Below are 15,042 nucleotides of genomic sequence, written 5' to 3' on the forward strand. Positions count from 1 at the left end.
AATTCTAACTAATGTTTTATGCAAAGAAAAAAGTTGTTAAAAGCGCCATATTTAATGTTGACATAACACAAATTCAGTTGGAGCACATAGGTAAGACATTTCTTGTAGTTGGTCACCAGGTTTGCACACATCTCTGGAGGGATTTTGATCCACTCTTCTTTACAGATCCTATCTAAATCCTTAAGGTTTTTTGGCTGTCGTTTGGCAACTCGAAGTTTCAGCTCCCTCCACAGATTTTCTATAGGATGTCTGGAGACATTTTTTTCCATCATAATAATCATAATAATATTTCACAATATAATTGTTTCCCTGTATTTTTGACCATATAAATGCAGCCTTGATGAGCATAAGAAACTCTTGTAAAAAAACATAAAAAATTGTTCTGATCCCAAACTTTTGACACACACATAATGAATGTGAATAAGATTATTTATTAATTTATTATTATTGTTGGTATTTAATTTCTGAATAAACATTAAAAATAATTTGTGTGCGTATATATATATATATATATATATATATATATATATATATATATATATATATATATATATATATATATATATATATATATATATATATATATATATATATATATATATATATATATATATTAAATTAAGTATTATATTATATTAAATTAAGTATTATATTATATTAAATCTGCTTATATTAAAATAAGTATATTTAGCTTACCATATAAAAGCTATTATCTAAAGATTTACTAAAACACTAAAAAAAGCATTTAGTCTTTTTTTTATTGCCTGTTTGGATTTTAGTGTGAATATACTGGTCATTTACATTAATATTGCGCTTCACAGGCATAAGGGCATCTCCTCAAGTCAGATGCAGAGGGATTTGTTTTGGTGCACACATTTTGAGCAAATTCATCTTCATCTGCTGTTATATCTCTCTTTCCTAATGTCTAATGCATACTAAACTGAGCCTTGAAAGACTCCGGAGAGGCTATAAATGCATTACCCACCTGTGGACCAACCTTTCTGAAAAAGAAGGCTACTGATAAGCTGTTTCCCTCCGCTGCAGGCGTGCAGCTCTTCTCGCCACATGCTTGTACCATTGCTTGTTGAGGTGATACCATTGTCCTTGTAGAGCAACTAGTAGAGCTTCCTCTCTTTGTGAAGACTGACATGTGGTTGGCTGAAATAGCTGTGATTGACTTGTGCATAAGAGTGGTTGATGTGGAAGGTAATGGTCTGAAATGAGCACTGCTGCGGTACTGGAGTGTTTTGGTCACTCTTATCGTTTGGAAATTTCAGTACATGTGATGGCTCCCAGAGATACAGCTTCGTCCTTGTCTCTGTACGTATACCCCAGGCATGTTTTGGACTGTTGTGATGGTATCTAGAAGGAAATAACTTGTTGAAAAGGTCATAAACTTTCAGTTCTTCAGCATAAAGCACTCTCATCCGTAGATTTTTTTAAACCTTGAAATAGACCAGGATTCATTTCCCTTTAAACAAAGACAGTTCTTATAAGTCCATCATCAAGAAAACAAAATTCTGTTCATCTCATTTGTCATCCAGAGCTGTTATGCCTTTCCCAGAACTATGCACTGTATTGTCTCTTTGAAGTTTTGTTATACTGTCGCCTTCCTCAGCTTTTACACAATGTCTTTTTTTGTTTTCTCTCAGTCCCTCGTATGAACGGTCCCTTGAAATCAGAGCGTGTGAATCGTGACTCAGTTGTTGGCTATGACAGTGCGTCAGTGATGAGCAGTGAGCTGGAATCAAGCTCTTTTGTCGACAGTGAGGAGGATGAGGATGCCAGCAGGTCAGACGTCACACAGTGCTTCATTTTCTAGGAAAAATTACATGGAATTTGATTGGCTCAGATTGCAGGATTCATTTCCTTTCCAACAATGACTGTACTTATTTGCCGAATGGCATCACTACATTTCACTCTAATATAATTTGTAAAGCTGGCCAAAGAATTACAATTTAAAATTAAGAATTAATAATGGTTTAGCAGTCAATTGAAATTATTAAATCATGTTTAATCTCACATTTTTCCCATTGTTAATGCATTCATGATTAATATAAGAAACAAATATTTATGTACTGTATGAAAAATGGATGTTCATGAGATTTGAGATTTGCTAAAGATTACATTAACCATGTGTTTTTAAATATTAACTCGATTGTTAAAGTAAACTAAAAATAAAAAATTATCTTTTTTTTTTTTTTTGGGTGTGCTTCAGTGCCAGTCAGAATTAAACCGTAATGATTTCAAAATAAATGATGTGGCACTAGTTTTAATTGAAAACGTAATTGAGAATTGACCTCAAAACTGAACTCATATTGTAGATCATGTTTGGCCACCAAAATAATGCACTTAGACTTTCATAAAACCATGCTACTTCATTAGTGTAGCGTTGATATGTGCTGTGACCTCTCGTTTTGTCTGAAGCCACAGACTTAGCAGTTCAACCGAGCAGAGCTCTTCATCACACCTCATGCGTAGACACAAACGCCGACGACGGAGGCAGAAAGTTCCCAAAATGGACAGGGTGAGAAATGTGGAGGAACAAGTACACGTCTCAACATATAAGTGTTTGATCTGTTCTAATCTTTTGTGTGTTCTTTTGACAGTCCTCATCCTTCAGCAGTATTACAGACTCCACAATGAGTCTCAACATTATCACTGTCACTCTCAACATGGGTAAGAACTTATTCACTAGTTCAGTCCTTTCGTTTTCCAGTTCATCCATCCCTGTGCCTTCTCCCTTTTCACTTATCTGTCCACTCCACCTGCTTAATAAACTGAACCTCTTGTTTTTTAATGCTAGTAGTGTGCTCTTAATATAGATGAGTTCTTTTGGAAACAGACTTATCACTCTTTCTCACAGAGAAGTACAACTTCCTGGGCATCAGTATAGTGGGTCAGAGTAATGACAGAGGAGATGGAGGCATCTATATTGGCTCCATCATGAAAGGTGGCGCGGTGGCGGCTGACGGCAGGATTGAGCCTGGAGACATGCTGTTACAGGTATAATAATCAGCAGTCTGAAAGCACTTCCAAGAGGGAGTTAGAGACTGAACTAATGTGCTTTTATGAAGACAAAAATGTGCATTCAAGTAATTGCCGGTGTCCACAATGTTACTCACAGGGAAATTCTGTCACCATTTACTCACCCTCATGTCATTCCATTAGGTAAATACCGATTGAATGTTATCACCAGGAAAGTCGTCTCAAATATATCCTCATTGTTATTGCATGAATACGTTTACACAATATACATTTAATAGATAATTTACACTAACAATGAATCCATTAACAGAACTGAAACTGACCTGTTTTTGTTGGTCTCTTCTCTTTTTAGTTTCTAAATGCACTTGTGGAATTGTCAAGATTTTATTTTGCCACTTCCCTGTGTTGTTGATTTATTGTGTTCTACTCCCTTTACTTTCGTGCTAAAGGAAAACCACAAAGGATAGAATGGTGCTTTCAAGTCTTTTGTCATTTGTTGACATAACAGTGGGGGTTTCCTTAGCCCGGTGATCTTATTTAGAAACCATAATGATGAGATAACCCTGTGTTATTAGGTGAATTTTGCAGGATTATGTCCATAAAACATCACATATTTAAAGGGGTCATATAATATTGCTAAAAATAACATCATTTTGTGTATTTGGTGTAATTAAATGTGTTTCTGCGGTTTAAGGTAAAAAAAGGTATTTTCCACATACTGTACATTATTGTTTCTCCTTCGGCCCCGCTTTTCTGAAATGCACCGTTTTTTACAAAGCACATCAGTTATGAAAAGCGAGGTGTGCTCTGATTGGCCAGCTATCCAGTGCTTTGTGATTGGCCGAATGCCTCAAGCATGTGGCGGAAATGTTACGCCGCTTGCCATACCGTGATGCATGTCCCTGTCAGAACACCAGTGAGACAAGACAAAAACAATAAAACTCATTACAAACGAGCCATTTGTTGCATCCAGTGAGGACATAATTACGGATTATAATGAATTATACTGAGTTTTTATGCATTGCTTTGCATCGCGCCACATCACGTAAACATAAAACCATGTATGGTTTTCTCTGTTAACACACCTGATTCAGGTAATCAGCTGGTTAGAAGTGAGTGCGTGTATGAACCCTGTTCCCACTGACATGGTCCCTACATAGTGTTCATTGCTCCCTTCTCCCTGAGCAGGGGAAATCTGTTGAAGTGTACCTCACTTCGGAACATTCATTCAAGGTTTGCGCTGCGGAACGTCTTCACACAAGGACAAGTGTGACATCATACACCTCTGTAAATAAATACAATATTTAAATTCACGTCTCGCACACTTCAGTGCACTTTGAATGGAACTTATACATTTGGTTCGAACTGAAATCATGGCGGAATATCCTGTGATGTCCACTTCACAGGGCACTTACGTTCGAATAGAACAAACGTCTGAAGCAATAAGAGAAACATACAAAATGTCTAGAGTAGTGGGGCACGAGGACTGGAATTGAGAACTGCTGCTCTACACTGCTCAAAACTTGCATTTGAATCATCAGTGACAAATCTTTTACATATGTAATCATACTTACAGACTGTGAGTCAGAACAGTCGGCATTGTAGTCTTCTCTGCCAGGATCAGGAAACAGTCCTCCATCAAATGTGCTGCACAATAAATAATTGAGTTGAACTGTTCTTGAACTGTGTTGTAAACACAACTTAACCACTGATTCCTAGGTGTGTCCTGCTAATGGAAAGCCAAACAAAGTATTTTCGCAACTTTACATATCTTCTTTTTCAGATCTTCTTCATTTAGCATCATATGACCCCTTTAAACAAACAGGCAGTTTGGTAGACCAAGTTTTTTTTCCCCCCAAGCCATTCTTACGAAGAATTCATTTACCTAAAAGTAATTATTTATTCCAAACTCATTTGAATTTCTTTCTTGTGTGAAACATAAAAATAGATATTTTAATAATATCCAATGCAATTACATGAATTTGTAGTAAAAATGCACTATAAAAGAAGTCCTGATTTACTATTCTATATACTAGTCTTATGTTAGGAAAGTTGGTGTTGACTTGCATTTTGGTCTGTTTGTCACACATAGTATCAGACTTCAAAGTATAGTGCATAGAAGTAATTTATTCTACTTTTATGAGACCTTTATGGAGCTTCTTAGTGATTTTGGAACTTGACAGACCTAGTTTGCATTCACCTTTTTATTGAAAAGAGTGGCAAGGATTCTCTTCAAATATTCACCTTTTATGCTCTGTAGAAGAAACTAACTCGTAAGAGTTTGGGGGGGGGGGGGGGAGAGAAATAAGGGACTAAAAATAATATTTAGTTTTTTATTTTTTTATGCATGCTAACCCTCAAAGAATTGCCACAAATAGGAAAAATATATGTAATGCTTCAAATAATGGGAGGTTTAATGGAAGTATAATTTTCTCAGGTCAATGACGTAAACTTTGAGAACATGAGTAATGATGATGCTGTCAGGATTCTACGGGAGCTCGTCTCCAAACCTGGGTGAGATTGGGTGTTGTACCTAATTTTTCTTTAAATCTGTCATAATGCACTCTTTAACATTGTTTCATGTTTCATTTGTCCTCTACAGGCCAATAAGCCTAACAGTGGCGAAATGTTGGGACCCATCTCCTAGAAGCTACTTCACCATCCCTAGAGGTACCTATCGCCTATCATTATAGCAGCTAAATTATAGACATGAAGATCCATGCCGCATTCATCTAGTTCATTTTTTGGATCACATTACGGATTGTAGTTCAGTTCTGCTGTCTGTCTATCCTCAGCCGAGCCGGTGAGACCCATCGACCCTGCTGCCTGGATCTCACACACTACAGCACTTTCTGGGCCATTCCCCCATTATGGTATAATAAAAGTCAGATTCCTGAATCCTGGAGATCACCTGTTAATGGAATGGCATACTTATGCTCGATCCTGTTATTTCTCCCTCATTTCACAGAGTTTGATGACCTCCCCCTTTCGGTGTCAAAAACAGACATGGCAACTATAGTAAAGGTCATGCAGCTACCAGATTCAGGCCTGGAGATCAGAGACCGAATGTGGTTGAAGATCACTATAGCCAACGCTGTCATCGGTTTGTTCCTTTATTTGCCGTTGTTTGAATTTGTTGGGTTGGAGTTACGTTGTACCTAGTTTATTGCATGCATCAAGTTTTGTGTAGATGGTTTATAAATTTAGTGTAATTGGTGTTATTTTTCTCATTGCTCTATCTCTGTGTTCCAGGGGCTGATGTTGTGGACTGGTTGTTCTCACGGGTGGAGGGCTTCAAGGACCGTCGGGATGCTAGAAAATATGCCAGCAGTTTGTTGAAGCACGGCTACCTGAGACACACAGTCAATAAAATCACCTTCTCGGAGCAGTGCTACTACACTTTTGGAGACCTGTGCCAAAGTACAGTCAACACACACACTGGAGTTGACAAAGAGTTTTCAGTCCTAGAAAAAAGTATCTTATATCACTCATAACTATATGTTTTGGCGTTGCATGATCCTACAGAAAGCATTCTAATATACAGATTTTGTGCTTAAGAAACATTTCTGATTATTATAATTTTTGTGGAAACTGTGATTGTCTTTACTATCACTTTTGAATTAATGTATCTTTGCTGAATAAAAATCTAATAGTAAAAAAAAAAAAATTACCAAACTCTTTCAAACTTTAGAACGCTAGTGTACCTTTTAATACGTTAAGATAAGTTCTGGCTTAAAGGTTAAAGTCAAAGATTTTGTGCTTTGAGTCATAAAGTACACTACAAAGTAAAATAACATGAAATACAGATCATTTTAATGGTATTGGGAAATTGTTCTGTTTTCAGATATGGCTTCTCTCAATCTCAATGAGGGTTCTAGTGGTGGAGGCTCTGACCAGGATGGTCTTGCTCCTCTTCCTCCACCAGGAACCAACCCCTGGCCCCCCGGCGGTCAGCCCTACCCTTACCCGGGTTACCCCACTCCTCCACCAGGCTTCCCTCCTGGATACTCGGATCCTTGCCACAGTTTCCACAGTGGTAGTGCAGGCAGCCAACAGAGTGAAGGTAGGTGTTGTTTGTGTGTAAGAGAGCGCAATAAATAAATAAAAGGGAAATCCCCTTTTCACGCTTGTCCCCACAAGCAATCTCGTGAGCTTCCTGTGTGACTTTTTCTTTCTGATTCAGGAGTGCCTAATGTTGTTAAGCAACAACTGTTACATTAGTAATTGCTCAAATGTATTATAAATTCAATTTGTTACAGTAAAATAGAAAACATCAGTGGATTTATTGAAAATCTGCATGTAGGATGACTAGGTTCAATACTATTATATGTTAAAGCAGATTGAGTTTTGCTTTCAGTACCCAAATGAACACGGCATCCAGCAAGAATGACATCAGTTGCACAAGACAAGTGCACTATGTGCACATATTTGCATGATTAGAACACTTTTCATTTTTGTCCATTTATACATTCAGAAAACATTTTTTAAAACTAAACTTCTTTTTGACATATTAACAGTTACTCATGTAAATCAAAATGCATAGCAATTAATTAACACCATTGCTAGACATGAAAATACTATATTCTAATGTGAATGTTTATAATTAAACATTCCCTAATATTCCCTAAAGGTACACTACACAAAAAGGAAATATTCTGGTGTTTTTGTATTATTGCTCTTTAAAATTTTAAAAGGAGAGATTTATAATGATTAGATTTATTGTAAATAAAATAGCATAATGGACAATGCAAGAATAATAAAATAATATAGAAAAATATAAAAGCATACAAGAAAATTTAATCGCCTTTTCTGTAGCATGCACAGATAAATTTTATTTTTTTATTTTTATAAAAATACATATATTTCTGGCCTTGTGAGATTTATTTATTTACTTATGTGAGAATATATATTTATGATTGTTACATATGAGTGTTACAATTTTCCTTTCTTTAAATTAAATTACTTTATTTATTGATTTTTTAAAAGCTAAATAAGCCGGCGAATAAATATCTCAGAATCTGGCTATTTTAGTACACTCTAAAAAAAATTCTGGGTTGTTTCAACCCAACTTTGGGTTGATATATATGAACTAACCCAAGTTTTGGGTTCCAATTTTTTGAAATTTCATTTTTAACCCAAAGTTTGGTTGGTCTATATTTGACCCAAAGTTGGGTTGAAACAACCCAGCTTTTTTTTTTTTTTAGTTAAAGACTAAATCAAGATGCCAACTATTTTCTTTTTAATAATTCCATTTCCAGAGCATCATCATTGTCGCTGTTTTCGCTTGGATATTCCATATATGTGGTATGGCCAGACTTTTAAAATCATTTACACTGTCTATGCCACCTTTTGCGTAAATGTGCATGGTGGAGTTACTACACAGTTGGGAATGTGTATCAGTAATAATGCAAAGTCATTGATCTTAATAACTTTTAACACCGATCCAGCATCCACAAGTTTGGTTGCTTTGGGAAGCATAACATATGGTGGCATCACAGAAACTGGGGTGCAGGGTTTTTGTGAAGAGCTTGTTGGTATATTCGGTGTGGGAGTGTGAGATGGAAGATCTGGTTAGGCAACATGTCGTAATTCTTATATTCCTTCTGTTTTTGCTGGCCGTCAATAGACTGATGGAAATTTCTTCTATTTACAGAGAACCCGGTAAGATTAGCACTCTCATTTGAATGTCCTCCTGCCCCACATTTTCTCTTTGACATCATGTTATTACAGTGGTTTGTCGTCATATGGCATATGAATCATTTGGGTGGCCATTGTGACTCCCCAGCTGTGTTGCTTGTTTGTGTTTCTTGTGTGGGCATGTGCAGTTTTACTTTCCTTGTGGATGAGAATCTGACTGATTCTCATCCTTTAAAATGTTATGCAATACACTTACTCTTTTTTTTTTTTTTTTTTTGCCAAAGTCTGAATCAACTAGGAAAAGCTTAAATGAATATTTCCATGATACTGTATGATGTGAGTTGAAGCTTATTGCATTCACAAGAACTGTATTATTGTAAAAGTTTGACCTACCTTCAATGCTGACGTATTTTCCACCACAGAATTTGCATAATCCTACCATATGGTTTTTGTTTATGTATCGATGTTATTAAGTACCCTCATGGTATTGCTGTCCCTCACACTGTGTCCTAACCAGGTGCGACACAACAACATTACAGCCAATCAGAGCACAGATGAAGATGCCTGTTCACACGGCTTTTTTAAATGTTGTTTCTTGTCAGATTTGGGGAATTTTTATTTCTTTTAAATGCATAATGAATATTTGTAAATATTTTGGCAATTCTGAAAAGTAGTATAGATGAGAAGCTGTATTTTTTTTTCAATGAGATTTCAAGTTGAAAAAATATAAATCAAGTAACTAAGCAAATGAAGATTTGCTTGTCACGGCTCGAAATTCAGGTAACCTGAAAAAAAATGGCTGACATTGCTTGTTGAGTCTGGTTAGCATATGGTTTTGTGAGGGGAAAATGATACTACTTTTGTCCAAACACATTTGTCTTGCACTTCAGGTAGCAGAAGCAGTGGCTCCAACCCCAGCACTGGGAAAGGACGGAGACCCTCCCCTCGGGAAAAGGACCATAAGACACCGTGCTGTGGGGGCAGCGAATCAGAAATGGGAATGTGGGTTGGAAGGAGGGGTGAGAGAGCACCCAGTCAGCTGAGTCATCAAAGCCACAGCCGCTCTGCTGCCAGTCAGGCCCACTCCAGCCACAGCTACGTTCATTCTGGGTACAGCCACGGCCAGTGTCACAGCATCTCGCAGCATAGCCACAACTTCACCTACAGCCATGCCCCTTTCATTCAGCCCAGTCATCTGTCGTGTGCCCACAGTGAGAGAAGTCACGGCTCTTCGTACGGCCCACCGGGTCTGCCCCCTCCGTACTGCCTCGCTCACCTCGCCCGCAAAGCGACATCAAGCAACAGCCCACCTGGGGCTCCTCCCATCCGGGAGCTAGCAAACGTCCCCCCAGAACTCACAGCTAGTCGGCAGTCTTTTCAACACGCTATGGGCAATCCTTGTGAATTTTTCATTGATATTATGTGACAAGAGAGTGCCTTCAACCCCTTTCAGAGCACAAGGCCTATTTCCCGCAGTTTGCTTAATGAATTTTTGCTACTGACCATCCCTGCAGAGAATGTACAAACTGACAGCCCCATTTAAGGCGTTTAAAGGGACAGTTCACCCAATACTGAAAGTTCTGTCATTTACTCTCATTTGTGCACATGTAGAATTTCTTTCTTCCGTGGAACAAAAAACTGTCACTGTTGTAATTGTTAACTAAAACTATTAACAATTGTTTTCAGTAATTGAAATAAAGCTGAAATAAAATATAAATGAAAATGTGAGTTTGCCTAGGCAACTAACATAAATAAATACATTTAAGTTGAAGTCCTAAAATTATTTAAATGAAATGAAAATGGCAATATAGAAATATAAAAATTAATAACTGACAAATGCACATACTTATTATTGTAATAAATAAATATAATGTAATTATATACATCATAAATATAAAAACGTTCAAATTAAAATGAAAACAACATATAAAAATAAAAGCTAGTAAATTGTTTTTATAAATAGTATAACAGCATATACATAATATTAAAATAACACTTGCTATTTTTAATATATATATTTTTTTAAATCCTGAACATATTTTATTCAGAATATCCTGACAACTCTTTTCTATGTAATTGGAGTGACTAGGGACTGGGACTGTCAAGGTACAAATTGACGAAAAAGCAAAAAACATAAAAGTAGTAATAATCAAACGGAGATTATCATTTATTAACAGCTTAGCTTTCTGTTAAGAAAATGTATAATATATCTTCAGAAGACTTATATATTGATATATTGATCAATATGTCGCATGGACTACTTTAGTTTTACTTAAAACTTTACTTAAAAAATTGACAGATTTTTCATTTTTAGGAGTTTCTTTCTTCTGTTGAACACAAAGAAAGATATTTTCAACAGTTGATGGGCACCATTGACTTCCACAGTCGAAAAAATACTGTGGAAGTTAATTGTGCCCATCAACTGTTCTGTTACCAACATCTAAATATATTTTGTGTTCAACAGAAGAAAGAAACTTTGAGTAAATGGCAGAATTTTCATTCTGGAAGTGAACTACTCCTTTAACGTTGATTCTATGTTGTTTCAATGATAGAAGGATACTAAAAATAAAAGCACAACTGCAGAGTTAATTTAGACTCTGACACAAACACTACAGTACTGCAGTAGCAGCGCAAGATAACACAAAACAACACAACTAATAAGCTTTTAACAAGAATGTCAGTGCATTAGACTGTCTGCTTCTTCTACGCAGCTGCTATAATCTTTGCACAGCTTACAAGCCAGAAAACTGGCATGACAGCTCTCGAAACAGTCTGTACTTTTAAATGTATCCATGCTGTGGATGATTTATTTTTTCTTACAGAGTTGCATTTGACTTTAAATTCACAGATTTATAACCCTGTTGACAATCAGACATTATAACATCATAATGTCCCTAAACATTGTTGAATGTATTGTCTTGTGAGACTACAACTCAAAATTCCCTCATTAGCTTGGTAGTGTGTTAAGCTATTATTCAAGTAATGCTTGGATGTGTTCATTTTAGATTCATGGTTGCCAAATGTTGCAAAAATATCTGTCATGAACTCTAAATGTAAATGATACATTTTTAACAACAACAAAAAGGTGCTTTTCATAGATTCTGTTAATTGACTGTTCAGATGTCACCAGTTGTCTTTGTATTACCACTGTATTATGAACATCACTGTACAGTTAATACAGTAGAGTGGTTGTAGGCCCTGTAAGTTATAACATAGATATTGAAACGGGCAGATAGGCTAACCAAAGTCCCTTGACAATTACATGTCATGATTTTAGATTTTGTAGAAAGGAAAGGATACGATATGTAATATGGTAAAATTTACTGGTAAAGTAGTGAGGTGTTGTCTTTGTTCATAATGTCCTGTTCCATGAACTGACCTTTTTGCCTGAGCCAAAACAGGAAAAGAGTAAGAGTCTGGCAAGCACTTTTTAAATATAACTTCTGTGCCCTTTAGAATGAAACGCTGATTGCAGTGGAAGCGGTTTGCTTTTTTGTTTCTTCACAAAGAAGAATAAAAAATTGTAAATATGATAACATAAATATATAAATATATATATATGAAACTGAGAAAAATAAATTTTTAAGTATTAAGAAGTGGACAGCTATTGTTTTGTAGTTTTTTTTTCTTTCTTTTTATTCATGAACACCGCTTGTTACAAAAATGACTGTTTTGGTTTACTGTTTGGAGGTCTCCAGTATTTCCTATTTGGAACAGAACATTGGAGTGTCTGTAAAAGCTTAGGGAAGTGATGTCATCTTTGTTTTGTTTGCATGATTTGTGCTGCCAAAACACCGGATCATTTTCAATGAACAGATGTTTCCTGCCTACTCATCATTGTTTTCAAGGCCCATGATTACTTTGTGTTGTGTCTGTGTATGTAGCCATTTGAAACTTGTGGAAGGTATCATTTTTACATTTCTGAAGCATAGTTTCTGATGGGGATCATATCCCCAGTTTAGCTGGAGTAGTAAAACAACATATATTCGATGTTGAACAAGTGATCAGAAAAGTTTCTTAAAACTAGACTTCATACCAAAACTGCAGACAGAAATGAAACAAAATTGCAGTACAAACTAAAAACATAGAAGTAAACTAGTTGTGTATTTAAAAGTATACTTTTATATGCTACAAAGTGGGCCAATTTAGTATACTTACAAGTATACTACTAGAACACTGATATTTGTATACTTGCTACATATTTTGTAGTATACTTATAAATATACTTGAACTTTACTTAAGTATACTTAATAAAATAAACGTTAACACTTTAGAATAAGGTTCCATTAGTTAATGTTAGTTAATGTATTAATTAACATGAACAAACAATGAATAATACATTTATTACTGTATTTATTCATCTTTCTTAATGTTAGGTAATGAAAATACAGTTATTCATTGTTAGTTCATGGTAATTCACAGTGCATCAACTAATGTTAACAAGCACAACTTTTGATTTAAATAATGCATTAGTAAATGTTGAAATTAATATGAACTAAGACTTTTAAATGCTGTAGAATGATTGTTCTTGCTTAGTTCATGTTAATTAATACATTAAATAACATTAACTAATGGAACCTTATTCTAAAGTGTGCAGTCATGACTGAGCTTTGCCTAAATGCATCTTGAAGATTCACAGGCAAATGAGACCGCTCCTAATCCAAATAACAGCATTCTTACAGTAAAGCATGGGGGCGCTAATATCCTGTGATGGGGGTCATTCTCTCCAGCAGGGACTGGAGCACTTGTTGGGATAGAAGGAAAAATGTATGTAGCAAAATACCATTAAATTCTTGAGGTAAATCTACTGCCCTCTGCCAGAAAGTTGCCAGACAATTGGAAGAAGGTTTACCTTCCAGCATGACAATGAGCCAAAGCACACAGCAAAACTGACCACAGCAGTTAAAGGAGAAAAGGTTAATGTTCTTGCATCATTGCCTAGTCAGAGCCCAGACCCAAACTCCATCGATAATCTTTGGAATGGCTTGAAGACTGTAGTCCACAAATGGTCGCCATCAAATTTAACTGAACTTGAGCAAAGAAGAACAGGCAAATATTACCAAATCTAGAGGCCCTTTCATACACCCGGCGCAATGCAGCACAAGGCATGGCTCAAGTGTTTTTGCTAGTTTCAGTCCTACACAGTTGTCATTTTCCTGTCCAGTGCAGTATTGTTTAAAAAGCAAATTAATTTTCACTCATTTGTGTGCCATGAGCGTGCTGGTTTAAAATAAAAGGGGGGTTCAGGCTGTCATGATCATCACAAGGCACATTGTTGGTGCGTTGCTATTTTGAGGAACTGAAAATAGACTGTGCTATAGACCAACTCAAACCTGGTCTAAAGTCTGGAACAGTATTTTTTCTTTGTTATTTAAAGACCGTGTAAAGAGTGTGCACGATGCATGTACACGTTGCTTATTACACAGACAGAGACACGCAGCAGCACAAAAACGTTTTTAAAAATGATATTCCATCATATAAATAGCGAAACCCTTCATGGCACGAGCGCATCTGGCTTTTATGGGATGGGAGATGAGACTCTAATTGGTTTATTGCACATTATGCCCCCAAAACACCCATTACTCATTAAGAGAATAGGATCAACCCGTTTAGACCATTTTCCAATTGTTAAACTATCATAAGTGGATCCGGACACGCCCTGAGTGCACCTGCACCGTGCACTTTAGACCATTCCCTTACAGTGCTTACATGTTGCGGCCTTATGTTAAACTGCTTTAAATTACTTTTACCACATCAATCTACACTCCATACACCTTAATGACAAAGCAAAAACAGAGCTGACACAACTTGGTAAATTTATTAAAAATAAAAAACTGAAATAAGTATTTACATAATGTAATAATAAAACCTTTGTATTCATCGGGAAGAAGGAGGCGGGCACCGGCGGACAATCAAATATAGACTTTAATTACAAAAATAAACACAAAACAGCGCGTCAGCCCCTCACGGATGACTGATGCGCACAAATAAAAAGCAAACACAACTAAAAGCCCAGGCCTGGTCCTCTCTCGTCCTTCACTGTTGTCGCTCCAGTTTTATATCCTTCCATCTCCTCTGTGGGACTCAAGACCGGCGGTGGGTCGCATGTGTCGCTCATTTCCCAATCACTCCACGGGCCTCGCTCGTTCCCACATCCCTCGGCCCCGCCCCACTCGTCACATACCCCCATTGCCCCTCGCAGGTACTCCCGAGACTGCGCTCTACTCGCTCCCTCCGGGGACCTGCGGGAACCTGGGGGTAGGACAGACGAGGCGAGAGAAAAGGAGATGGAAGAAGGAGCGACGGAGACGAGAGAGGGGAGAAAAAAAAAAAATCTGGTTCCCAGACGCACTGCTGCTCGGCCCTCCACCAGCTGGGTGATCTCCTCCGAAGTGCCTGGCGGTGGCACTGGACGGC

At 36.8% G+C, this 15,042-nt stretch overlaps 1 protein-coding gene across 2 annotated transcripts in view; it reads left to right on the plus strand.

Annotated features, from left to right (window-relative positions):
- LOC127944772 (segment polarity protein dishevelled homolog DVL-1) overlaps positions 1-12,459 on the plus strand; it is a 31,625-nt gene extending 19,166 nt beyond the window's left edge. Inside the window, exons 5-15 of one of the 2 annotated variants that reach the window (XM_052541012.1) lie at positions 1,653-1,791; positions 2,428-2,527; positions 2,610-2,679; positions 2,867-3,006; positions 5,426-5,502; positions 5,591-5,658; positions 5,784-5,861; positions 5,957-6,091; positions 6,241-6,408; positions 6,833-7,051; positions 9,516-12,459. In XM_052541012.1, the coding sequence (XP_052396972.1) occupies positions 1,653-1,791; positions 2,428-2,527; positions 2,610-2,679; positions 2,867-3,006; positions 5,426-5,502; positions 5,591-5,658; positions 5,784-5,861; positions 5,957-6,091; positions 6,241-6,408; positions 6,833-7,051; positions 9,516-10,051 (1,730 nt within the window). In that variant the 3' untranslated portion in view covers positions 10,052-12,459. The remainder of the gene's footprint in view (positions 1-1,652; positions 1,792-2,427; positions 2,528-2,609; positions 2,680-2,866; positions 3,007-5,425; positions 5,503-5,590; positions 5,659-5,783; positions 5,862-5,956; positions 6,092-6,240; positions 6,409-6,832; positions 7,052-9,515) is intronic. The other variant, XM_052541014.1, reaches the window with a different exon arrangement.
- Positions 12,460-15,042: the final 2,583 nt, after the last annotated feature.

This window comes from Carassius gibelio, chromosome A23 (genome assembly GCF_023724105.1).
Source record: "Carassius gibelio isolate Cgi1373 ecotype wild population from Czech Republic chromosome A23, carGib1.2-hapl.c, whole genome shotgun sequence".
NCBI lineage: Eukaryota > Metazoa > Chordata > Actinopteri > Cypriniformes > Cyprinidae > Carassius > Carassius gibelio.